The sequence below is a fragment of the Cardiocondyla obscurior genome, linkage group LG01, assembly GCF_019399895.1.
Source record: "Cardiocondyla obscurior isolate alpha-2009 linkage group LG01, Cobs3.1, whole genome shotgun sequence".
Lineage (NCBI taxonomy): Eukaryota > Metazoa > Arthropoda > Insecta > Hymenoptera > Formicidae > Cardiocondyla > Cardiocondyla obscurior.
Genome location: NC_091864.1, coordinates 1,747,867 through 1,773,517, shown reverse-complemented (window position 1 = coordinate 1,773,517; position 25,651 = coordinate 1,747,867). Strand labels below are relative to the sequence as shown.

Here is a 25,651-nt window from a genome sequence, read left to right as displayed (position 1 = left end):
TCGAGCTTTCAGCGCGCGGGCGAGGTATAAAGCTCGAGAGCGAAGGAAAGGATAACGGTTCGAAGGGCGTAGTATCTTAGATGCGAAATTGCGCGACGCCGTTGCCACGTGAACGAAATACTTGGTTCGCTCTTTGCCACGTGACACTCGCACCTTATAGTCAGCCGCGAAGAACTACAAACAACTCTTCTGGGGTGCAACTTTCGGTTCGCAAGTCGGCGGACAATTCAGCTCGATTGCATTCCCGGCATTCGCGGCGTGTACAAGCCACAAAGAAGCGCGCTCGCGAGGAATCGTTTGCGTAAAAGTGAACTTTCTTGTGCCTTTCTCTAAGGACGCGATGTCCACTCGGTCACACGAAGGGATAAAGTCGCAAAGAGAAATTTCGTTAAGGCGGGACTGGCAGAACGTTGCGGTAGCGTTTTCGGCATTGAAACAAATGAGACTTCTCCTCGCGTCGTCTACTCAATGTTTCATACTTTTCTCCCTTCGTCAGTGGTCGTAGGAAACGTTATACGCGCGGCTGAAGAATTTCTAAAATAATTTCATCCGCAGTAGAACGCACTTTACGTTACGTGCAGTCGAGGGGCTCCAGATTAGTCGTCTAGTCCTAGTTCTCGCGCCTATACGCAGCCTCGCTTTATTCTCGCTCGCCTGCGCGGAAACACGTTTCGTATAATTGGTCTAATCTAATCTCAGTTCCCCGTACGGCGCGAACAAACTGCAGGAACGCCGCGTCCGGTCATTCGGAAGTATCCCCCCTCGACGTAATTGCGGTGGAAGGTGATATTATAGAGTGCCCCGTGGATCGGGTGATATTTCACGGTGATATTACACGCTGTATCCGCAACAATACCGAAACTTACTATGCGAATACACGGCGGCGCGCTGGTTCGGTGTCATTATAAATCGTGGAGGTGAGGCGCGGAAGCACGGGCGCTGGAACCGGAGTGCCGGAATTAAATTTCGCTACGCGGGCAACGCGTTTCCGCCGCGAGTGGCACCGCCACCGAGGTAAGAGAAATAAGCACGCGAGCGGAATAAGAAAAATGGCGAGGCGCAGAGACAAGTGGCGGAAAAGCGATGGCCCTCGCTTTCTCGTTTAAATATTTCAGGCGCATTGCAAATTAATCCCGCGCGCGAGCGTTGATTACGCAAGTGAAAGAAAGGGAAAACGGAGAGCGAAACGGATTTTAAAGCGAAATCGCTATTTGCACGCTCCGGAGTAGGTATCGCGGATGAAAATTGAGATTATTTAACGGGCACAAAAATCAATGCCGGAATAAGTTTCCTCAAATAGCAGTCAATATATTGCGAATTGCAAATGTTAATTAAAGGCGGTGACCATAATGAGCGTATCAACAACTAAAACGAATATTACCGTGTGAATAAATACGAAAGATGACAAACTGCCTGCACGTTTTGTTCATTATGAGGATTAAAAATGTAGGAAAGCTCCCGCGTAAATATCTACCTAACGTTTGAATTAAATTTTGCAAAAAGCAACGCGAGCTCGTCCGCGGTGTAACTGGATGAAGGGGAATAAGGAAGGAAAATGTTAACAGACACGAGCACGCAAGAAATATAAAGCAATCTTTTCGGGGCGCGTCGGTGTTCTTGGAGCACGTAGAGGTTCTCGGAATTGTTGTTGCCGGATTATTGTTACAGTGCATTTTGACGCACTGCGTCTTTTCAACGAGCTAAGATGTTCGAGGGGTCCGGTAAATTGTCGAGAGTTTCGACAGACTCGAAGGTAACGTAAATCATTGGCTCCCCACCCTCCCTCTTGTCCTTAAAATTCGATCTTAATTAAAAAAAAACGAATTGCTTTTTCTCCTTCCGGCGGCGGGACTTTCATTCGGAAAACGCGACGTATTCCAACATCGGTCGGGGAGAAGCAATAATACCGGAGAATGCAGTGGTTCCCCTCGTTTATCACGCGTATAATTACGCTCACTTTACGCCCGCTATACGAATGCCGGAATATACGCGTCGGCTCAATGTCGTTATAAATCGTACCCGTGCTCCCGGCATCGCGGGGGCGGGGGAGATCGCGATGGGCGCCCGGAATTAAATTTCGCAAGGAGCAACGTGTTCCCATTGCGACGGGCTGGAGCGAAGAAGACGAAAATGCTGTCGCGCGAAGTTGGACCGCCGGCGAAGGAACGGAAAACAACGTTTCTGGCACGCGTAACGGAAATGGTATCCTATTAGATAAATTTTCACGGGCACGGCGGAATAATTGTAAGCGGCAGAGGAAAAAAAGGAAACGCAACCGTCGCTCTAAAATTAGCTGAGAGAGGCATAGGCCGTAAAAGAAACTAAATAAAAAAAAAAAATGTTTAACGAAACGTACTAAAAGGAAAAGATCTCTCGAGCAAAAAGGAAGAATAAATGCAGTTAATGAAAATAATAAAAATTATTAATTTTCCGGAATGTTTTTATGCGTGCGCGATGGCTTCCGTCGCATTCCGCGTGGTTATAAATCGCGGCGGCGCGCAGTAAAGGAAATGGAATTAAATTTTGTGCGCGAGCGAAGCGCGCTGCTGCCATTGCGCCCAAATGCAGGCAGCGCGAAGAAAACGGCAGGATAGGAAGATAGCGGGGTGGTACTCGACGGCGGGACTGCAGGGCAGGGGGGGGAGGGGTTGGAAAACAATGTTGCTGCGGCATGTCGGTGTGGCAGCAACAGCCTCTCGCAGACGTCTCGTGCGCGAGCCGCCTGTCCCATCAGTTATCGTCAAAACGCCCTGAAAATGCCTCGAGCCTCGCGGGCTGTAATAATTGAAGAGACTTGCACGAAACCGGAGGGAGGGGGCAAAGGGGACGCGAGGTGAAATTGAGGCGAGGTAAATTGAGAGCCGCCCTCGGATTAAGGGATGAGGACGACGACGCTCGGCTGCCACATGCGTCCGCGGCGATACAGCTATGCTTTCGGTAAATTATTGCGAACGGATACCTGCCGCATTGTACTGCACTTGCACGTCGTTTGGAATTACATGATCGAAATTATGTAAAAAAATATTCGGGTTACGTCGGGAGAGCCAACGTCAGGAGAGTCACCTACCTGCGTTGTTTGATCTTTAATTTTATAGCTTTAACAATTTAATTTGTATCTGGAGATATTATATTAGTTAAGCTTTCATCGTCGGATTGGTTTGCGCACCACCGATGAAAGATAATGGGCAAAAGAGCATGTAGAAAAAATAGTACGAACTGCGATGGTAAACTGAGCGCAAATACTATTCGATCTGTGATTGTTCGCGAACGGTGCGTATAAATATTTGCGATCGGCTCTCGAATTCTTGTAAAAGTTCGACATGCCGTAAACGTCGATTGCCGTTTTGCGTTTAGTTTAGTCGTTCCTTTTATTATATTTTATTTTATTTTATTGCACCTGAGAACGAGCTTGCACCGATACATTCGTAATCTAATAAAAAGAAAATTGGTGTAACGCGTAAATTAGGTGGAAGTGCTATCTTTGTCTGGACATACTAATATTAAAATTAAATCGAACAAGAGTAACGGGTCGGTAGCTGGGGGGAAGGAGGATGGGGAGAGAAGCGAGCGCGAGCCTACGTGCCGCGCGCTAGGTAAATTCCCCCACCACTCCCACTCTCGCTTTGTCCTTCTCCAGCGGTCGCGCGAGCACACACGTATCCTACGCGCTGTACAGTAAGCACGTGTCTCCGTACCGAAAGTAGTGCGTATTAGCGTATTGAGTATTCAACAAAAACTCTCCCTTCACGATAACTATCTTCTCCTCATTCTCCGTGTGAGGAGCACTTGTGGCTACGTCTTTTTTCTATAATGTAAGCTACATCCTTACTTATTCGCTCATCTCTCTGAGGTGATCTTTCTATTTCAGAAGTATTGTACAGTCTCGCGCAATTCTAATTAATTTTCTGGGTTTTTGTTGCAGGTGACCAGCACGAGGACAAAGGTCAGAGTCTCCGAAAGGAAGCAAGTCACTTCAATAGGAGGTTTGATATACTGAGAGGAAAAGGAGGCCTCGGAAAGGCATTGGGCGGCGCCGGAGCAGCTCCACGGTAAGAATTATTTCTATTATTTCTCTGATAATAATTTTTCAATGAATATTAATGTGAACGCTCCTACAATGTAATATTTATTTTTGTGTTACAGGATCTTGGTGTGCTCTACATCCCCGACATCCTGAGAGGAGGAGGAGGCCTCGGAAAGGCATCGGGCATCGACTCAACAACTCGAAGGTAAAGATCACTTCGACTTTACGTAAAATTAATAAAACGCGTAAAGAATTTTTTTTTCTTAACTGATTTAATTTATACAATGTCACTAATTTCCATTTGGTATTTTTTTTCTGTTGCAGATATTACCGCGCCGTTATCGCCGATATAAGTATACGAACCGCAGCCAGTTCGTCGGTCGTTCGGGGCTGCCGATAGTTACCGGGCGTTTTTTTACGATTCTTTTTTATTCGGGAGTGTCGAAAAATTTTTTAAGTAATTTCCGCGATTGTAGCTTCACCCGGACGCGTTCGCGAGTTACTTGTGCGCGGAAGGATGGCTCGACACGTCCCATCTGAGAGGAGGAGCAGGCCTCGGATAGGCATCCTGCATCGGCGGAGCAACTCTTAGGTAAGAATTAATTTTTTTAAATAAAATCTTTATTAAATAAAGACTTTAATCTTTTTTTTATTAATTTTTTAAAATAATATTCATGTCTACATTGAAATATTTCTCTTTGTGTTACAGCCAACAGCAGAACTCAACAACTCCGCTGCCATGCAGATTGGTAAGTCGCATCATTTTTTTTTTTCATTGTTTGTAATTGAAGACTTAAAAAATAGCGCGCGCGTAGCGCATATGGTTTCTTCTAGTCGAATAAAAAAAAAAAAAATGTTAATTAATCGCGAGCTATTTAACAACAATATTCAGAGCAGTTAACGAACAGATATTTGCATGAAAAATAAAACAATTCTATTTGTAAAATATGCATCGATTCCGGCCGCGGGCGCGCCTATATGTGTGATGTAAAAACACGGTGTCAAATTTCCACATGAATTATCGCGATTAAGCATACTTATTATCGTCAATGCTTGATATACATATATCTTCCGACTAGCTGAAGCTGCTAATGAAGCGCAAAACAAATTAATTATCGCACGACGAATTGACGCCATCGTTATGACGGCCACTCTTTCGGATATTAATTATAATCTTAATTGCACAATCTGTTAGCCGATTATGACGAATGCGGTGATGTAACAATCATATCGGATGAACGAAATCTGATAATTACTGCGCCGCTGGTAATTAGTACGCGATAATAAGATAATAACCGTCGGAAAATAGTTATTATTAATATATTCAATTAATACGTTGTTTAATCACTCGGCGGATTTAAAAGCAGAGAGAGAGGGAGGAGAGCGCCTGTTAACGGTACGATAGACAAACGTGATTTCTAATTCGATTGCTTTCAAATACTCGTCCCTCCGCATTTAGCCACGTGAAAACCGCGAAAATAAATGGCAATTATCGTAATTGTCAACGGGATTTTACTTCAAACCGGTAATAAGAGGCATTCTCGGCGGGACGAATTGAAATGCGCTACGAACATGGTATTTTATTACACCGATAACCGTTAGAATTAATTGCCATCGTAATTGAACGACGAACGAGCCGTGGTTGCGTAACGGAGCGACTGTTATATCGTCGATCGTTACCTGGCGATGTGGTCTGGCCAAAATAACGAATTGCCGCCGATGAAATTTCAGCGTTTCGTTGTCTTTGAGTGCCTCTCGCGACGGACGTACCGTTTCCGGTATTAATACTAACCGGAATCTTTCTTTGTGCGCGACATCGGTCGGAGCCGCGAGTCGCTCCTTCGCCGCGGATAAATCAATCGAATCGGGGAGGCCGCTGGAATGGCAATTACACTTTATTACGAGCGATCGACGCCGCTTGCGGTGCGTGACAGCCGTCCGTAAAGCTCGTGTATTAAAGTCCCCGCCGCCGTCTAACAAATTACCGGCTGTATTTTTGACGCTGGAAATATAATATTTATGACATATGCCGCGCTGAATCGAGGCACCGGCGCGATATTAACAATCCGAAATGAGAGTATTTGCATGAGATTTCGGAATCGAATACACATCGCGGACCAACTCGATCCCTTATCGATCTCAAACAGATTTTTCGCACGGCACGAGCAGCTGTCTCACGTATTGCCCTCGCGACGTTATCTTGCTTCTGAACTTTATTAGTTCATTATTAAATATCCGGCAATGGTAAAAAAGTTAAGAGGCTCTGTTGAAGAAGATCCCGCTTGAGAATAAATAATAGTAGAGTTACGCGATCCGCTTGTGCCCGTCGCGCCTGAGTTTACCAAAGTTCTTTAATATGTAATACGCTCGCGCGATATCGATGTCGTTCGAACGAACGTCTCTCTGCCTCGGTTGGTTGCGAGCCGGTGAGCAGGTTTAAAAATCATTACGAGCTCTCTAAAGGATTCTACGAATGGCAGTTTGTCGAATCGTACGCGTCTCGGGAGAATTGGAATAGCGAGTGCACGAAGGGGACGGGGTTCGCCGAGCGCCGGGGAGGGGAGGAAGGGGTGAGTGAAGGAGCCATTTCACGGAATGAAGATGTATGCGAAGAATCAGGAAGTCGCTGCTTGCCTTCCTGCAGCAGAGGAGCTAAAGCACTTTCGTCTCCGTGGCGAGCGACGCGGGGAACATTAGACACCCGACGAAGGAACCGAAGCGGCGTCAACGACGACGAAATTGCACGCGGATTTATTTATTTCGTCCGTGTTGTTTCTTTTCTCTTGCCCGCTTCCTCCCCTTCCCGCCTCTCAGTCGGGAATCACTGGAAAATCGCGGAACGAGGTAGGATCAGTTAAAAACGAGCGAGGTATACATGGCTAGCGTTTGGTACGTTTATGTGTTCTAAGGAAAGTCCGACGACTCGGTAAAAAAAATATTTGCGGTACGTTTAAACAAAAGATAGGTAATTTAATAAAATACTATAAAATTATTTTACAAATTATTCACATCCGATTTTTCGCTCCCGAACGTAATATTTAATTCTTTCGGGGTCTAAACTTGTCGAACGTATAAGCTCCGATAAATCTATGGAACCCTAAAAGTCTCTTCGATTACGTTCGAAAAGACTGAGAAGATTCATCTGACACGATGATCGATCTCGCCGGTAGATTTCCTCTTTTCGATTCTGACGTGATTATCGCAAAACGTTTACCATGCGGGATTCGCGAGAATCGTTTAGCACCGACAGTGCCCCGACGCCCTGGCAAAAACCTGCACTCCGTTGACCCAGATGCGCGTCCGGCGGACAGGGCTTCATTTTAAAAGCCATAAAAAGCGCTCTTTTTGCCGTCCGGTCGATCCCGCCGTGTCCGCGGCGTGCGGAAAAACGCGCGGTATTGCGCGCATTCGACTTTGATCGCCTGACACCATCGCCGGGTCGACCCGCACTGGTACATCGGTCGTTCATCATCGGCGAAAGTTTGATAAAACTTCATCGTCCGCGGGGTCGAGCGGCTCTGAGAGCCGAGGGACGTAAATGAAGCGAGCCCGACGAGGTATATAATGATTAATTTAATTATCTTCCCATCTCTCTTTTTATTTTCCCGTCCTCGACGCGGATTATGATTCACCGGCTGAAAAATTCGCCAAACACCGTCAGCGGCTCCTCAGCGTCCCTCGGATTACTTTCCGTTGATATCGAGAGCCGGCCGAGAGTTATGTGACGGCGGGATTAAGATCTAATTTGAATAGCCGCGCGAGACTGGTAACTTTTGCGAGAGCGATATCGGCCCGACAGGAAGCAATTATGTATATCGAGAGTGTATTAATTGACGTGGTTTTATTTAGCACAGACGAATTGATTCGTAATTCCACGACAGCGAAAAATATAAGACTCGCTAAGGACCTTATGGAAAATTGTCCGTTTTAAATTTTCCACCGTTGACTCGATAAATCGATGCAGTAAGAATCTAAATAGATATACTAATAAAATGAAGATGAAAGTCCGCGCTGAATAATTTAAGAAACAAGAAAAAAAATAAAATAAAAAAATAAAAGCGATGCATTGAGTTTCATCAGTTGTAAGTTATCATTTTTCATAGAGTAGTATTTTACTTAAAGCGCAATTTAAATTATATTATATAAAAAAGTTTCGTGTAATTAGACGCGTATAAGCTGGATTTTGATGAAATCATTGAGGAACCCGAAGAACGTGTCGAATGTATCGAGCGTACCCTATTTCCGTCTTAAATAAACCTCGGAAAGACGAGAACTGGGAATGATGAAAACGTGTTTTCGGCGGCGTGACACGAGTCGAAAGAGCAGGATTAGGAGAATGAGATTTCCGCGTAGGAAAAGGCCTAAGCCGATAAAATTAATTTAATTCCTCGTTATTTTCGTTTCGCTCTCTATGCTGTTAAACGAAAGGAAAAGGCGAATCTAACGGTAATTCGGGGAGATAGCACCACGGAGGAACGAGTTTTTATTATTTTTTACTCTCTTTCTTTTAACGTACCTTAATTTTATTACCACTGTCAAGAGACGTGACGTGCTCGTGTTTTATGTCTCGGGAGACTAGATAGCGCAATTGTGGTAAAATATTAAATCGTAGTGAAATTGTGGTAAAGTCTTAATCATAAATTTGCTTTTTAGAGTTATTTTTAACGTTCGGTTGAATGTAAAAATTTTTTCAGACGCTAAATGTTATTTCGTGCGTCTGTATAATTAAAATTTTACATTTGTTTTTCGCAGTATCGTCGTAGTTATTTGAGTCAGAAAGTTTTTTTTTTCAAAAATTAAAAATTAATGAATCGTATCTTAATTAATACTTTATGAGTTACTTATATAAACCGCCACGAAGATAATTTAATTCTTTGTTAACAAGCATTGGTTAGAAAATGCATATCTTGCATATACATTACGTGTTAGTGTAAAATCGTATTTTTAGATAAAAACAAAATTCATGTCGCGTTGTAGAAGGAACGGCAGAAATATGTCAGGCAGATAAATGTCAAGAAAAGCACAGGTTATTTTACACTGCCCTACAATCATCTTTTTTCTTTAACCCGTCCGTTTTTTTTTTCACTTACATATATTAAACATACTTTGACTATATTTCGATGCCGAGAAATCGTATCAAAAATTTCTGTTAATATTTAATTTAATTAAAATTTAAGGCTATAAATAAGCTTCACCTATTTTATTATTGAAGCTCTTGACATTTTATTCGCGTATAGAATTTTACGTTTCACAGTTTTTATTACCGAATGTAATTCAATATTTTACGAAATTATTGACTTTTAATTTGCCGAGAAACTCTTAGTTAAAAATAATCTTTTTTTTTCCTTTTTTTTTTGCAAGTGTTAACTATTATTTACGAGCTTTGAAGCACGCGGTTGATTTTTTTAATGCACTTCTCATGCATAATGCAATTTCTTTCGCATGTCTTATCGCCGATGCTAAATAAGTAGCGCAGAATGAAGCTCTATAACTCGTCCTACGTGTTCGATTTCAAAACGTCGCATATATCTCAGCGTTTGATTGAAATACGATAGACAGCTTTCCGATCTCTTTGTTTCCTTTTAGTCTGTTAGGATAGTTCGTGGGCTTTGCAGAGAGACTGAATTACAGTCCCTGTCTTTCGCATTGACTGGATAAAACATTGGATTTCATAAATACCGACGACTTTTACGCTGCGACGTGAAATGTCAGGGTTTGAAATTTTCGTAGCTTCGGCGGCGATATGAGCGAGTGCGATTGTCGAGCTTAGGGATAAGAATATTTCAGCTGTGGTGTAACAATAAAAATGTCCCGTCCGAAAAATAAGACCCCGCGATATTTGGCATTCGGCCATCGAGGATATGCAATTTATTTCTAGATTTTACAGCGAGCCGGCGCTGTTTCTGTTGTATTAATATTCTGTTGTATTAAATTATACACGACGTTGCCCTGATCTCTTTGGAGGCCGAATCCTGCACCGGCTAAATTATATATCCGGTACTGCGAATATAGGCTAAGGGTACATAGCGTGAGATAAGCAGATAAAGCTTTCAAGCGAGAGAGAGAAAGAGAAAGAGAGAGAGAAAGAGAGGAAGAAAGAGAGAGAGGAGTGGAGCTCCGCGTTCCCTTGCTCGGCAAAAATATGAGGGGGTCGGAAGCCCGCTTAAGACGGCCGCTTATCATTCATTCTGCTTCCGCGCTCCTTCATCCATACCGCCACCTTTGTCGGCCATCTCTTCGAAGTGTCTATGATCCGATGAGCTGATTAATGGCGAGTACACAGGATTTTTACCGTTCTCGCGCAATGATGCAGAAATATTACGTGAATACAAATGAAGTGCAAGCGGAGGAGTTTGACGCGTGACTTTAAGATCACGGGGCTAATATATAGAAAATTTAATAAAGTTAATCTCGGTAAAATAATCTTTCAAATTCACATAAATTAATTATAATATCTATTTAATTACAAATTCAAAAATTAATTTGATCTGGAATATAATATCGCATGTAGAACGATAAAAATACAACAGATGAATCTCCGTAAGATAACAATCTTTCGACGTGAATTTGCGGATATGATCTTCTTACGGACGGGAACTTATAAACGGGGAACAGAAACGATAGCGAGGACAAAGGGGGTTCATTCGCAACGACGGTCGCGGGGCGCACGAAAATCGCTTGGGGATTCGCGCTGTTTTATGGGACGTTGGAACGCTCGTTTCGCATTGTTTGTTCGCATAATAATTTACGTGCCGGGTTGCTTGTAGGATGACTGCCGGCTGGCTGACTGGCTGGCTGGCGGCGCGAATAAGAAATGCTCGATATATGTCGCGTCGTGTGAAATAGGAGCAGCGAGGATCAGAGGTGGCGGAAAGGGAGGGCAAACACGCGGTGTGGAATGATGCGACAAGAGGCGGCGGTGAGGAGGAGGAGGAGGAGGAAGACGTGAAGTATACGTGGGTTAATGCGGACCTAGGAGAGACGAAGCCGTTATCTCGCGACTTTATTTTCCCCTCGTTTCTGAGAAGGAATCTCTGCCCTCCCGCGGGCGAATGTTCCCACTGTCATTAACGTTCGCTCCTCTTTCTCATTTGTACTCTTTGTAGATTGTCCATCGTACCGTGGCATAAATCCGTCCAACAGTTGCTCGCACGCAAAAACAAAAATCTATCCTAATATTTTATATTAGCGTAATTATTTAATCATTAAAAAAAAATGATACACGTATTTAGGTATTATTATAAAAATGTGGCGGCTTGAATCAGGTGTTTCGATTATTTTACGTCAATGAGTCTCGAGCTTCTCCGAGGGCGAGAAGTTAAACTAAAAGCGTGCGCGAGTCTTCGGAGATTGAAACAGAAAAAGAGATCGGATCTAATTCCGGATTTAATTTTAAATTTAAAGAAGTGTCTGGACCGCCGTCGCGCTCGAACTTTGCGATCCGACTTCGCGACGTGTACACGTCTGCACATTTCAGAACTTCGGTGTAACGAAGTGGAATCTTAAGACGTTCGGCGTAGGTAGAGGGGGAGGAGGGGGGGGGGGCTTTTGCATTGTGCGCCAGTCAGACGGAAGGAAGGTTTCACGACCTTGCAGCTTCGCGCGTCCTTTTAACGCCGGATGGGCACTTGAGCTTTCATGACCTTGCGCATCCGCATTGTCCGGTCTTTCAGACGGCGGCGTCTTTCGCGCGATTAATTGAAGCGGGCCGCCGTAAGGGCGGCGCGTTAAGTAGAACTCACGAAACGGCTGAATCATCTCCTACGAGAAACTTGAGGCGACGTCCGTTCGCCAGGACGAAGACAATGACGCGGAAAATAGGGGAGAAGGCGGGGGGGGGGAGAGGAGTCTTTGTATGACGTACTCAAAGGGGATTCAACGTCGGCGTGTTCGGAGCGACGTGGGACATTAATCAAGATCACGAGGGGTTTGAGAAATTGCGACTCTCAAAAATATTATCGGACATCCGTTTGCCAGGCCGGGGTCCCTGCCCCCACCTGGATCGAGCGTTCAGCTAGCGACGATCGATATGGTAATCAAAGGGTTAACGCACGGCGCAGCGCTGATGGCCGGCTCTTCGACGAATTCGCAGATCAAAGCGATTCCCACCCCGCGCCTCCCGTGGGTATTCGTATTACACCCTCGTCTCGTATTCGCTCTCTCGTGCTAGCGCGGATCCTCCGCGCGCTCGCACCAAAAGAATTTCCATCGAAGGGTTATACATCTCGCGCGTTATCGCGGTAATTTCCATGTGCTTCTGGGATATACATACATCCCCCGCTTGGGAGTAACGCATTCCATTTGCGTATCTGCGCAGCGTGTGCGGTACGCCCCGAGTGTTTCTCCGCTCGGTGATGTTCGGAAAGGAGCATCGCGATGTATATACGGCGCGGTAACGGGAGACGTAAGGTCGCCGCGCAGGTCTGTCCTGAATAAAAGATCGCTTCGAGAATCAGCGCGCGGAGTCGCGCGGAACCGCGCCGCGCAGAAACGAGAGCGGGACCGTAGCAAAAATCGCGTATCGGATGCTGGTTAATTCATGGTAGCCCGGGATTCTCGCGGGATGGACAGGCAAAAAGAGAGCGGAAAGTGATAAAGTACGTTTCGAGGTGTACGAGCTCCCGTTTCCCTGCGGCTTTCACCTACGTTGCGCGCTCGCGCGTGTGCGCCGCGTTTTGTCTCGCTTTCTCCGGCCAATTTTTTTTGTTTTTCCCCCCGGCTCGCTCGCGTTTAGTTTTGAGATATCTCGGACGTGGAGGAGAATCTCGAAGATCGAGGGTGGCACTTGGGCGAGCATGTTGAACGAATTAAAGTTTAAAAGGCTGCCAGCGTCGCCGCGAACCTGCGAACCCGGGCAGGTCGAGCTTGAAAGTTTCAGCTTGGCTTTGTCACCGCTTAACCTTAGATGAGTAATGCGGGGCGTAATGGATGCTTGCGATAAGCAACTCATTTTAGAACTGTTCGCGTGACGCTAAATCGACAACATTAATCTCCTATCGCTATTCCTACGGTCCATTTCATCATCAGAAATTTCTTACCGCTGAAAGTTTCCCGATAACGATGAATATTTATTTATTTCAAGCGGATTTTTGCTTTATCGATAAACTTTATTAGCCCGTCAACTACGAAAAAATGATTGTTTCTCGGGCATTCGGAATATAATTAACAGACCCGTAAAAGCGAGCGACAATAAAATTAATTTTCTTTTTTTTTTTTTGTACGGGGAACGATACATGTCGAATATAAAATAATGTCATTTATATTCTTGGGAATTTTTTCCGATTGTCGAGCGTATCGAACGTCACGCCTTGAGAGGTGCTTTCATTTTCGCAATACCAGTAGAAAATAACGCTAGAACGATACAAATCCAGAAAAGCATTATCATTACGGCAGACACGATAAACAAATTTGTATTCTGTACTTTTGCTGCGAGTAACGTCATCAATAAAACATTAAGATGAATGTATAATATAATCGATCGAGTAAGTCGTATTGCAAAGAGTGATTAAAATTTAATATCGACAATAAATAAGATGAGAGATATAATTATTAGATATCGATGAAGGGAGAATATGTATCATTATCGACTAGTATCTGCAACCGACGGCTCTGTCGTGTTTTATAAACGATACTGCTTTTCCGACGTACGAGTTTTACAAGGAATCGCAAACGAGAGACACTCACCGCATGCACCGTGATGCTTCACTCGGATGTTCTTCTTGTTCTGGCAGCTGATCTGCCGCAGATGACAGTGGTTCGTGTAGGTCACGTCGTCGGATCCGCAGACGGGATCGGACGTTAAAGAACACTCCGTGAGGCATTGACACACACCTTTACCCTTTTCGGACACGACGCACGTCGCGCCCCAGGAGCAGTAAGTCTTCTCGCAAGGCTCTGAAAGCGAAAAAGCACGTTCTTTTGATTTCTAACTCGCCGAACACGTTCGGTGTCTCAAAGCATTTCAAGCCAGCTCAATCGACGACCAACCGTTCTCGAACTCTGTATTACGCTATTTTATTTCGTCATTATTCTAGTACTATTCAGCGAGCTGCCTTGCCGGTCTATCGCCGGTAATACACGTTTGAGAACAATTGTTTTAGATTAATTTCCAGACTAGATAGTTCATAGAGAGTTCCACGGTTAAAGTGTTGAGTGCTAGAGTTAAGCGGAAATTTAGTTCAGAGCTTAATCGTCAAGGTATTTAGGTTGAAAATTAATAAGTGATAGAGAACGATCGCCAGACATTTAGCTGGACGAAATATTCCCGTATTATTCTACCTATATCTACGTTCTACAATTTTATTCTACTGTCTATATAGCTCCACCGAGAAATTCACAGTTTTCTGAATCTCTTACATATTATTTTAGTAGTAGTAAATGGTTTAAGGTCTCGCATAAAAAAAAAATTGCTTTTAAAATGCATAACAATAGCTGCAGAATGACCTTTTTGTTGCAAATTACAATGTCACGCGGTGCCAAAAAATCCAGTTCTTCTTTCTTCACGTTCTCCACACAAAAGCCTCGGTGGGGGGAGGCTAAGACGTTAAATGACATTATTATGGTAATCGGTCTACTTTTCATTCCCGGTTAAAAATTATTCGCGCCCTTAATCCCTGAAAGTTCCACCGTTTAATCGATTTTCCAAAGAAAGCGGAAGACCATCGTTAAGCCGGTCTGTAAGAAACCGATTGTGTGGACGGAATCTAAACCGATGGAAGATCATACGAGTGGGTGGTTTCTGTCCATCGCGGTTTCGCCTCACGCGCGTAGAAAACGTAGTCTTTTATTCGAGCAAAATCCGAGCGCCATGCGGTTCCGGCTATACCTCGACACGCGGCGAAAGTTTGCGTTTTGTCTCCCAACAGAGCTGTCACGAACCGACCGTCCGCGGAGAAACGCTAATTACAACGGAATTACTCGACAAAAATAATTAGCGGCTGCAAGTAATCTCGCGGGAACATGAAAAAAAAAAGAAAAAAAAAAATTCTTTTCTTCCTCCGCTTTCTTTCTCGTCATCTGAATCTCGAAAGAACTCGGTGCTCTTCGATCAAATGCAGCACGTCGATGTACACTTGACGCTTACCGGTTTGCTTTAAGACGAAAAGATGTGTCGGAAGAAAAAGTGAGTTCTATTAAATTCGGTTTAGTTCATCGTTCAGCACGTTTAGGCCCTTATCTTTCTTTCTCAGCCGCGCTCGCCCCCGGTGTCCCTTTGGCGATGTAGGCGCAATCAATTTTACGGAGAAGTTCGCCCGGGGGAAGATGGACCCGCACCGAGAAATCCCGGCGGATAATCCGCGCGGCGCGGTCATTAATATAGCGGACGAGTTGATCCCCGGCGAGGGAGAAAAAAAAAAAAGAAAAAAAGATCGCCGAATTCGCCGAGCGAGCCAACCGATTCGATAGTTCCTTTCACGATGAAGGAGACTTTCTTCCGCGCGTTCTTCGTCGTACTTCTCTATTTTTCGGCCATCTCGCGTGAAACGGTCGCCGAACGACGTCATCCGTGTGCTACGACCGAAAGAAAGCGATAAAGAGCCGTTTTTCGCTTTCGTCCGATTCTTCTTGTCGCCGTTTTAGAATGGACGCGGCTGCGCCGAGCCACCGGCAGCGAATTTTCCTCGCAGGGAATCGCCTCTCATTAGAGTACCTTTTTCTATTTGCACGTCTCGCCCGAGGGAACACCTTTCGAGACGTTTTTCGAAAAAGCGTTTGAACGTTCGTGATACCGCGACGTATCCCACCTGTTCTTCTCGCGATTAAAAATCATGGAACTTCCCGTTTCGATTCTGAATTATTAATTATGAATTAACGAAACAAAACGTGAAAAACCTCGTCGATAATAAATATTAATTTATCGTCAAATACATTTTCTTTATAAAATAAATCGAAAACATTTTACGTTAATTGTCAAGAAAATGGCAAGTGCTCTCTCTCTCTCTCTCACTCTCTCTTTCCCTGCTATTTTATAGGGAATGAATTCACGGCCGTTTTCAACGGATCCATCGCGCCGCGGAATTTTCGACTTTACTGACTCCGCATTTTTTTTACAACTGCTTTTGTCACGAACGGATTGGGAGCGCGTTTCACAGTCGGCGCCATGTAACGCAACTGACTCTTGATGCGTTTCGAACGAAATTATATCCGGCCCGATGACGCCGCCGCTTCCGTCGACTATTGTTTACAGCGAGCGGTGCCGTTCACCGCGGAGCATTGCCGCGCTGGCGTGATTTTTGGTGGCCGGCGACAATGCCATTTGTACGATCTCTCGCTCCAAGAGCTGGCGCCATAAACAAAAACCGGGAGGGCGCGGGTCCGGATATGACACGGGACACGGTTATTTTCCCGCAATGTGGAAAATGTGACGGTTTCACTGTCCGCGGACTTGGACGGGCTAACTCGCTCGCGAATTTTCAATAAAAATATCTTCCGGTCCGTTTGCATCGCGAGCACCCGAATTTCATGAATTTCCGGCACGGAAGGGCGCGAATTGGATTTTCGTGTGTTGCAAAAGTTTCATAACTACGTTGACAAGAAGAGGGCTCATTCGGGCGGGTTCTAATTATGGAATTTACGGTAGAGTATTTTGCAAATTTTTTTTTTTTTTTTAATTATAGGCGGACGTCTTTCTCGTCTTTCGGGCGCGATATGCGTCAGCGAGGCCTATTGCGCCAACTGTCAGGCTCGCGTATTTGTTTGCGTTCGATGGGGCGGTTTGCGTCGGGGTAGAATTTTCCAACAAATTTATCTACAGCGAGAAATGATCAGCAATCAATGTTTGCTTTACGGCTCGGCTAATTACGGTTTTCACAGGGCGCCGTTTGTAATAAAATTTAAACACAAAACAAATATAAATAAACCATAAAAGTGTAAAGTCAATTTTGGTGTGCGGTATTAAAAAATAATGATTTAAGTTAATGGCTAATAGTAGCGTCAAATTTATTTTTCCTATAAAATAATTTAAAAAAATATATATAAAAATTTTTACAATCAGAATTTTAATAAATATTTCAAAAATAAAAAGTTTTAGACGTGATTTGCTATGTGGGGGAAAGCCGATTTTGTTAGAGATCCGTTCGTTTAACCGACATCTGTGTATATATTGCATAAATCTGCACATAGATCTGCTTGTAATTCATCGAGTAACAATTTGTCGTTGCGAGAAAAAACTCTCGTGTCACGAGTAATTTATTGTATCGCAGCCTAGGCAGTTCAATCATTCGACCAGACATCGGTGGTAAAATAATATGTATAAATGCCGCAGGTAAAAACTGCTCCACGTCGTACGAGACCTGTGCAACGTGGATCAATTTAACCCGGGACAAGTTTCAAATATAAATTTTACATATAAAACACAAAAAAAAAGAGGGAAAGAAAAATATACGATTTCCGCAATTTCGTCAGATTGCACGACCTTACAATTGTCGCTTGTAAAACGACAAATAAAATCATGTCGCTTAGAATGATTTTTATTTTCCGACAATTTTATTTCAGGCACTCTATCTCTCTCTCTCTCTCTTTCGCAGGCGTGCATGCATTCTGCATGTACTATTCGTGCCGCGTGACCGCGCAAACGGGACACCTCTGTTTTTCTAGTCAATTAACGTGAACAATGAGAAAGCGGGGGAAGTGCGGGGAAAGGCTCGTGAGAAGAAAGTCGACGCGCACGTCACATCGCGATCGGGATAAAATGTTGGTTGCGAATAATTAATCCCAGCTGCGCCTGTTCCGCGGGGATGACGAAGACAGATCAGGGGTGGGATCTGAGCGAAAGGGAGGCTTTAATTGCAGCGCGAATAGAACTCTTTTCCGCGTGCCGAAAACTCCCCCAGTTTCCCCGCGCGAGTTGGATGGCGAACGTTTGCGGACGCGGCGACGTCTGGCCGAGGCCCGTGATTAATGTCCCTCGCCTCATCGGATCGCCGGTATAATTAATTAACCGCTCGCCGCGGTGTTCGCGCCCGTGTCCCGCGGGCTGGGCGCGACAAGGAAGTCCATCTTATCATCGAGATCCCCCGCATCGGGTCGACGCCCGGCTTACCGGCGTCGCGTTGTATCAGGGCCGCGATTAATTTCCAATCTGATCCGCGGCTAATTAGATGGAGTTTTGACCGCGCGTGACCACGGGGTTCACCGATGCGACGTTAACAAACGGGCATATAATCCAATTCTAACGAAGACGCATGGAAAATTGACGCAAATATCGACGAAAAAACAGCATACTAATCAAATTTACCTTCCACGCGTGCAAGTTTAGCGCGTATCCCTGCTTCGCGTTTGTTCCAAGTTATTAAATATTTCGTACGTTCGTTACGCGTAATTTCATGGCGGATAAAAAAAAATTTTTTTTTTTTAGAAAACAACAGAGATAACGTTTCGGCGATTAATTGGAGAATAGCAGTTTATTAATTAAGGGGCGATATTTTAAAGTGAAATTCAGTCGATTATAAATCTTCGCGGTTAATGTTACTTCAATAATCATTCACTATTGTGCGCCGGCTTGCTTTATACATGTTATATCGCATATTGCATTATCATTACGCTTCGGTTTACTGAAATAACGATAATAACACACTTCCTTTAATTCTGCACCGTTGTGCAATCGTACATAATTCATGACTGCGAGCTGCAAGCAATTGTGGCATTTATTGTGACGTGTTATTCGCCGTAATATCGTTACACCAAACGTGGCGTTGCGTACCGTTGTCCAGATTGTGGCAGGCGAAATAAAACCGCGGCAAATTTCGCTCGCGATAGTGATGCATCCGCTCGGAATTCGTCACCGAACTTTATTCGCGTGGAATTGCGAGTTTCATAAAAAGCACGCTGTTGCAAATGCGGGTAAAAGTACGGCGAGCGTTAAGAGGCCAATAATTATTAACTCATTATCCGCTCGCTGTCGCGCGAACTACAAAGAGTACCGGCGCGACAGTTCGGAAAAACGACGGGCAATTCTTTCGAATTTATCAAAAAGTCTGGCTTAAAAAAAAAAAAAAAAAAAAAAAAGTAGACTTAAACGACTCTCAAAATAAAACAATTTGGCAACAAATGCCTTCGCCGATAATTTGTCAATAAGATTAAGCTAAGTTAAAAAAGAAAAAAAAAAGAAGCAAATATAATGTACAATAGCTGTCGTAAATTTTTAATGAAATTCATGATCTACGTGATAAAAATGAAAGCATTTTATCGCGAAGACACCGAGATTTTATCAGACCGCCATTTCCAGAAGATTTTCTCCTAATAAAATTCTGCACGGCTGACTGACGTCCGTATTATTCCCCCAACGTTGAAACGGCATGTAGAATCGCGAGATATCCGCGGAAAACGAGCTCATTCGGCAATCGACGCTCTTAACTTTGGCCATTATCTGTACGATACGACCACCTCGAGCACAACCGTTTACGATCGCCTTAACCGCATAGTTATGTTCGTGTATTCCTTGCCGGAAGAGAGTCGCATCGCGATAAGGAAGGAACAGATAACACGACCGAGGAATACTTTCCTCGGCGTCCTTTAAGCAGAGATTTCGACGCTCGATTATCGCCCGATAATACCAGCAATTGAATAAGAGAGTTTAAAAGCCGCGGCCAACGATTGCAAATCAATTAAGTCTCGAAAACTTAATTTTATTACGTTATTTTTATTATTATTTTATAATTTAATTAGCGACATCAATCAAATTCAACGCTCGATACGCTCGGAAGGAATAACTGTTCTTTTCTTTCGTTCTCTTCATATTCGCGAATTGAAACGTAAACTCCACATTTAATATATCCAACGAATACTTGGCCACCATCGACGCGCAATAAAATATCCGCCGTCACGAAAATACTGAAGGCGCATGTAAAGTGAGAAGGAGAGAGGGGAAGGAGGTTGTATCGAATAATACGGCGAATTTCTTTCGGATTTCGTAACAGTTTCATTTTAAACGATGACTCGTCCGCTCGGTCGAATCTGGAATCCCGGATTTTCTAGGAGGAGAGCGCGGGAACGGCGAGAGGTAAAGGGGAACGAGCGGCCGACGGTCAACGACATACGTCCTCCTCCAACCGAGAAAAGAAAAGTCCATCCTTCCTTCTTTACTTTCGTATGCGAAACGAGTTCGCGAGGGGGGGTCGTCCTCGAGGGAGAAAAGGCGGTCGGTGAAGGTTATTAATACCTTTCGCGTGTAATCCGTCAACAAGTCCCCCTAGCTATGTCGCGTAACAAAAAGCTCGGGGGGGTTCCCGTGAAAAGCCCGAGAGCGGTCAGTCACGCTGGCGCGTTATCGAGGGGGATATAAATGCGACGGTCTATCGATTTCGTGTCCGACTTCTCGCGGGGCGCGTCGTCAAACGGAGGCCACGCCGAAGGGCCCGGGCATATCCCGCAGCCCCTGTTGTAAGGGCCGTTGTAAATTACGTTTCGACATGACGACGCGGGTGTATCGGAGCACGTCAGGTGAGCTGCGACGCGATGCAGCGAAATTGGAAGCTGTCGAGAAGGACCGATGATCTGTTGCCAAAGCACGAGGCGTCGTACTTCGTTTAATTAACCCTTTAATTGGACGCTACTTGTTTCCGCTCGAGTAATCCGAGCGCGCGGGGGTCACGTAAGCTTTTTAAAAGAAAGTTTTCCGCGAACATATTGCGCTTATACATAATATATTTGATCCGGTCGGAGTTTCGAATCGATAGACAAAGTTCTATTAAATTTTTAACGAGAATCCAAATTTCATAATAAAATTAACGCAGCTGCCGATCGAGCGTGCAAAAATACTTCTATTCAATCTCCGGTTTTGTTACACCTTTGAGATAATCTATTATCCAAATTATTGCCCGCAACCGTGGACTTGCTGATTGCAAGCAAATATAATTACAATTAATTACAATGAATTACAATTAATTACAATTAATTATAGGCTTGACTTAGTGTGCTTAATTATTAAATTAAACGCGCGTGTGTTAGTTACGTGCGTGATATTCAAAGAATAAATAGAGCATAATTTGGATTTATTATACAGTTGTATTTGCAATTTTCAATCAGGTAAAATTTATATATCGTTATATTAGATATTAAACGGATGCTCGTTGGGTAACTCTAAGTTGCAATTCCTTCGTCTATCGCGAACTTATCGGCGTAAGCTACTTGATCGATTAAATAAATCACTGAAAAGTTTAGAATAGGCGAGCGAACAAGTACGCAAGTAAATAAATGCGTGAGGTATTGTAGCGTTTAATTACCGCGAAACGAGCCATCTGCTATCATTAATAATTAATTAATTGTCATCATTATATGCAAACGATTAATTGATAATTGCCGGAATAATTTATGTACACTCCACTAATTAGTCCACTCTGCGCACTGTTCATTCCAACTGTCGATAATGCAACAACAATTGTCATTATTATGAAATAACGCCAAGTTATGATAAGTTAATTATATATATTTGTTCTATTCATTTTGTCCTGCTTAATTTAACGCGTTTCATGCCAAGTTGACTTTACCCTTCATTCGCAGAAACTTTTCCTATGTTACGAATGGAAACACGGATACTAATTCGCACGTGTACGCTTATCGTCAAGTGTTACATTTTGATCTAGCAAATTTTAGAGAGCTGCAAACTCGCAGATTGTTAAACTACAAATTACCCAGCTCATCGGCATAACTTGACTGTTGACCTCAAGTGTGGAAACAAAATGTTAGCCTCGAAAGGGAGCGTAACTCCATATCACGTTGCGAAACACGGGCTGTATAACTAGCGCCCTATCTTTATTGACGTAATCGATTCGTCCCGGTCGGTCATCTTCCCCGTGATTCGAAGTGAAGAAGATATAATCACGCGGTCAACTCGCTCGACCCCAGGGCAGGGAACGAGATGGTGGGTACAAGCGGCGCGGTTGCAAGGGTGGGCGCGAGGGGGGTGTGTAACCCAATTAACGGCAGTCGAACGTTCAAGTAGTCTGATAATACAGTCACGAAGAGCTCGCCGTAGCCGCCGAGTAAATAAGCGATCACGCGCGAGAGTGGGTCCATACCCTTTTATTTCCCCCGACAGAAGAAGCTTACCAACTAATTATCCTTCCCGACTACCCTCGTCCCTTTCGATCGCCAGCTACATCCGACAAATCCTAATTTCAGCATCTTCTCGATCCCCGCCGTTCTCTATTTCAAAGAGTTCGATTTCATTGAACAAATAATGGGCCGACGAAAAAATTTATACTTCCTTGAGAAAAGAAATTTCGAAATTAACGATCTGAAATCCCTCCGACATTTCGCGTTTTCATTTAAACGTTCCGCTTTCAATATGACACGGATATTGAAAAAAAGAAAAAATTTCAATTTTTCGAAAAATGTCAATAAAGCCGATAATGAAGCGGAAAAAAAGCAATTTTCCCGGAATTAAATAAAATTCTTGATTTCACTTCCTAGATTCGCAGTTCGGAAACTTATAAACTTTCAATTATTTAATAACTTCGTTTATCAAAAGAGTAATCGAGAAAATAAAAATATTAAAAAAAAAACAAAAAAAAAATAAAAACGGCGCTGGAATAAAGTACAGATTCCGTGGATTATTCACTTCTAGGTACTTAGCTTGTTAAAAATGTATCAACTAATGGATAGATTAGCTGCTTTCTAAGGACATGATTTTATGTATGCGACGATATTACCCTCTCGTCCGTGCTATCATAAAATTATATCGATTCACGACTGGGCGGAGTTTAATGTCAGTGTTATGAGTAGCAGTACAAATCTTCTGTTTTATGGCCGACATGGCTGACAGGAATAAATGAGAATTTCAAACGTAGGAAAGATTTAACGATAACGCGGCAAGAAGAGGGCAGTCGTATCAGAAATCTGAACGTCAGCGTTCCTGCGCTACTTTACTTTTTTCGCACAATGTGTACTTTAAAGCGGTAAAAAGAAAGTAACGCCGGGGAAAGGCGGGCGTTAAAGAAAATTATCAGCTGCGCTGATAAAAGCGGATACGTTATCTGAAAACAATCTGCTACTTACGAACTCGCAGTTAATAAAATGAGAAATAAAAGTCGACTGACCGTAAACTACAGATTTTTTTTTTCTTTTTTTTCTTGTTGGGGGGGCGAATTTAAAAACTGATATTGACAGAGCGATTTGAACGAGGCGCGGGAAGTGATTTCGAATATCCAGCGATAGATATTCAGTGATAGATTTTACTTTCTCTCTTCCTCATTCGAGGGCACTGAATGTGCAAACCCATCGGATTAGCGGGCAACGGTGACGCTGCGACACTAATCTACGTGCACCAGGTTGTCTAGTTTGACCCGGCTGTCGCTATCTATGTGACACGTCACGATAGAACGGCGCCTCGGTCCAATCCGGGCATTATGCGATACGGAAGGATCGTTATAGGAACTTGGCGGCGCGACTAATTACCAATTCGATCGGCTCCGAAGTCGGGCTGTATTATTAAGGGATACCTTACGCTTGGTTAACTGTTATTGTTTCCAACCGTGTCGCGATATTATGCAAACCAGCAGGAAGAAGCTCCTATAACGTGTTTGCATTCGTGACGTTAGGTACGGCGGAGTCGAACTTCTTAACTGCGAGACAAAACTGAATCAGCGATATATTCGCGTTGAATAATTGTAAACAGCAATGCCACAATTTACGCCGTGTGGAAAAATGTTCAACGCCGTCGTCGGCGGGTTTCGCGTGTGCCGAGCGAGACGAATAAAGGGAACGAAGTTCTCCCTGCGTTGAAACTAGCACTAGATTGCGCAAGATTAAATGCCACGTTTGCCACCGATGAACGGGCTTAAAGCGTTAACGCGCTTCGGAAGAGAATAGAGAAGCTAGAACAGCCCCCGGGCGGTTAAGCTGATGAATCGCGCAAAAATCACGAGCCCGCGAGAATCGACACGTGGAAGCCCTCAAGCATCGACGGTCCATTCGGTCATTGAGCTTCTCACCCTCGAAGCGGCGGTGGTTAGGTTAAGCCTCCGTGGGTTAGGGTAGGTCAACGCAGGTCGATCGGCCGTCGCGTACGTTAGTTTGCGTTTTACGATGGCAGCGCGACATGAGGTGGACTCGCTTTAGCTTGGAGGGTGCGAGAGATTTAACCGCAACTTTCCCAACCGCGCTGCAATTATAATGCTAATTCCACGTACGTGGCTTTACAGTTAATTGTCGGGTGACTTTCTTCGTACCAAATCTGCCCATCGCACAGCCGTTCTCAACCACGTGATTTTGCATCCGGCGATTACGCCGGTGTTTCAAATAGCTTTCTTACAAAAGTTCGCAGAAAAATAAAAAGATTATTTCGTACGTGCAATTGTGATTCTTGTATAAAAAAAATTGGCGTTATGCATAAATAATTAATTAATCGATTTTATTGTTGCCGTTTATTAAATTATATATATTTTTTTTGTTACAGATCGACGCAGCTGCATTTACTGCTGTCGTTATCGCCGATATTATTAATTGTACGAACCGCAGCCGGTTCGTCGGTCGTTTCGGGAGTTCCGTTAGTTATCGGGCGTCTTTATCACGTTTAACTTTTTACGGGAGTGCCGAAAAATAACGCGATATAGTGTTAATTAATTTTCGCGATTGTAACTTCACCCGGGCGCGTTCGCGAGTTTCCAGTGCGCGGAAGGATGACTCGACACGTCCCATCTGAGAGGAGGAGCAGGCCCGGGACGGGCATCCTGCATCGGCGGAGCAACTTTTAGGTAAGCATAATTTTTTAAAATATAATTTTTATAAAAAAGAAATCTTTTACCTTTTTTTTTATTAAATTTATTAGTTAATATATGTACATATCTATATTAATATTTTTCTTTTTATGTTACAGACACCGGCAGAACTCTACAACTCCGCTGACGCTCATGCAGATTGGTAAGTCGCATGATTTTTTTTTCGTAGTTTTTAATTGGGGTCTCCTTAAAAAATAATGCGCGCGTATCGCGCGCATGGTTTCTTCTACTAAATAAATAAATTCAAAGTTACGAACATATATTTATAAACCGTGAAAATAATTGAAGAGAAAGAAAGATAGGCGGAGAGAAAAAACTGACGCGAAATAAAATTATTCCGTTGTGCATTATTTAAAAGTCTCGAGTACCGCGAAATAGATTATCTCCCAGAAGAAGATTATGTCGTTTCTCATCCCGCTCGTTGTATTTTGAAATACACGCGAAGGTATAATAAGAGTGTACAAAAAGCGGTAAGAAACGGGAACGATGAAAGCTTTCCAATCACGGCCAAGAAGCCCCGGGAAACAAGAAACGTCACAACACCGTGAACTTTCGGCTCGCTTTATTTCCGACGAGAAAAATGTTTCCGCGGCACGATGCGCGCCCCTCGCGAAGAAAAGGAGCAATTTATTTCGATATTTCAAGCCCTTCTTCCTTTGATCCACCCCGAGGAAATGGAAACGCTCGCCCACAAGAGTAGTTGCGCACTTAATTTGGCTGCGCTGCTCGCGAATGAAAACGCGACTCTACGGAATGACTAGCACCGGTATTTTGTGTACCGATATATCTTTCATTTTTATCTTTTTTTTTTTAATAAATATTTCTAATCAATAACTCTTTCGAAACTTTAATAGCGTAGTTTTCTATTTCCGATGCCGTTGCCAAATTCTTTTAAATTTGATCCTAGCCT

General features: G+C 43.7%; 1 protein-coding gene across 10 annotated transcripts in view; it reads right to left on the bottom strand.

Annotated features, from left to right (window-relative positions):
• Nucleotides 1–25,651, bottom strand: part of LOC139112706 (agrin) — a 382,197-nt gene that overhangs the window by 97,959 nt on the left and 258,587 nt on the right. For all 10 annotated transcript variants that reach the window (XM_070673825.1, XM_070673963.1, XM_070673969.1 and 7 more), the window contains one exon: nucleotides 13,709–13,918. In XM_070673825.1, the coding sequence (XP_070529926.1) occupies nucleotides 13,709–13,918 (210 nt within the window). The remainder of the gene's footprint in view (nucleotides 1–13,708; nucleotides 13,919–25,651) is intronic.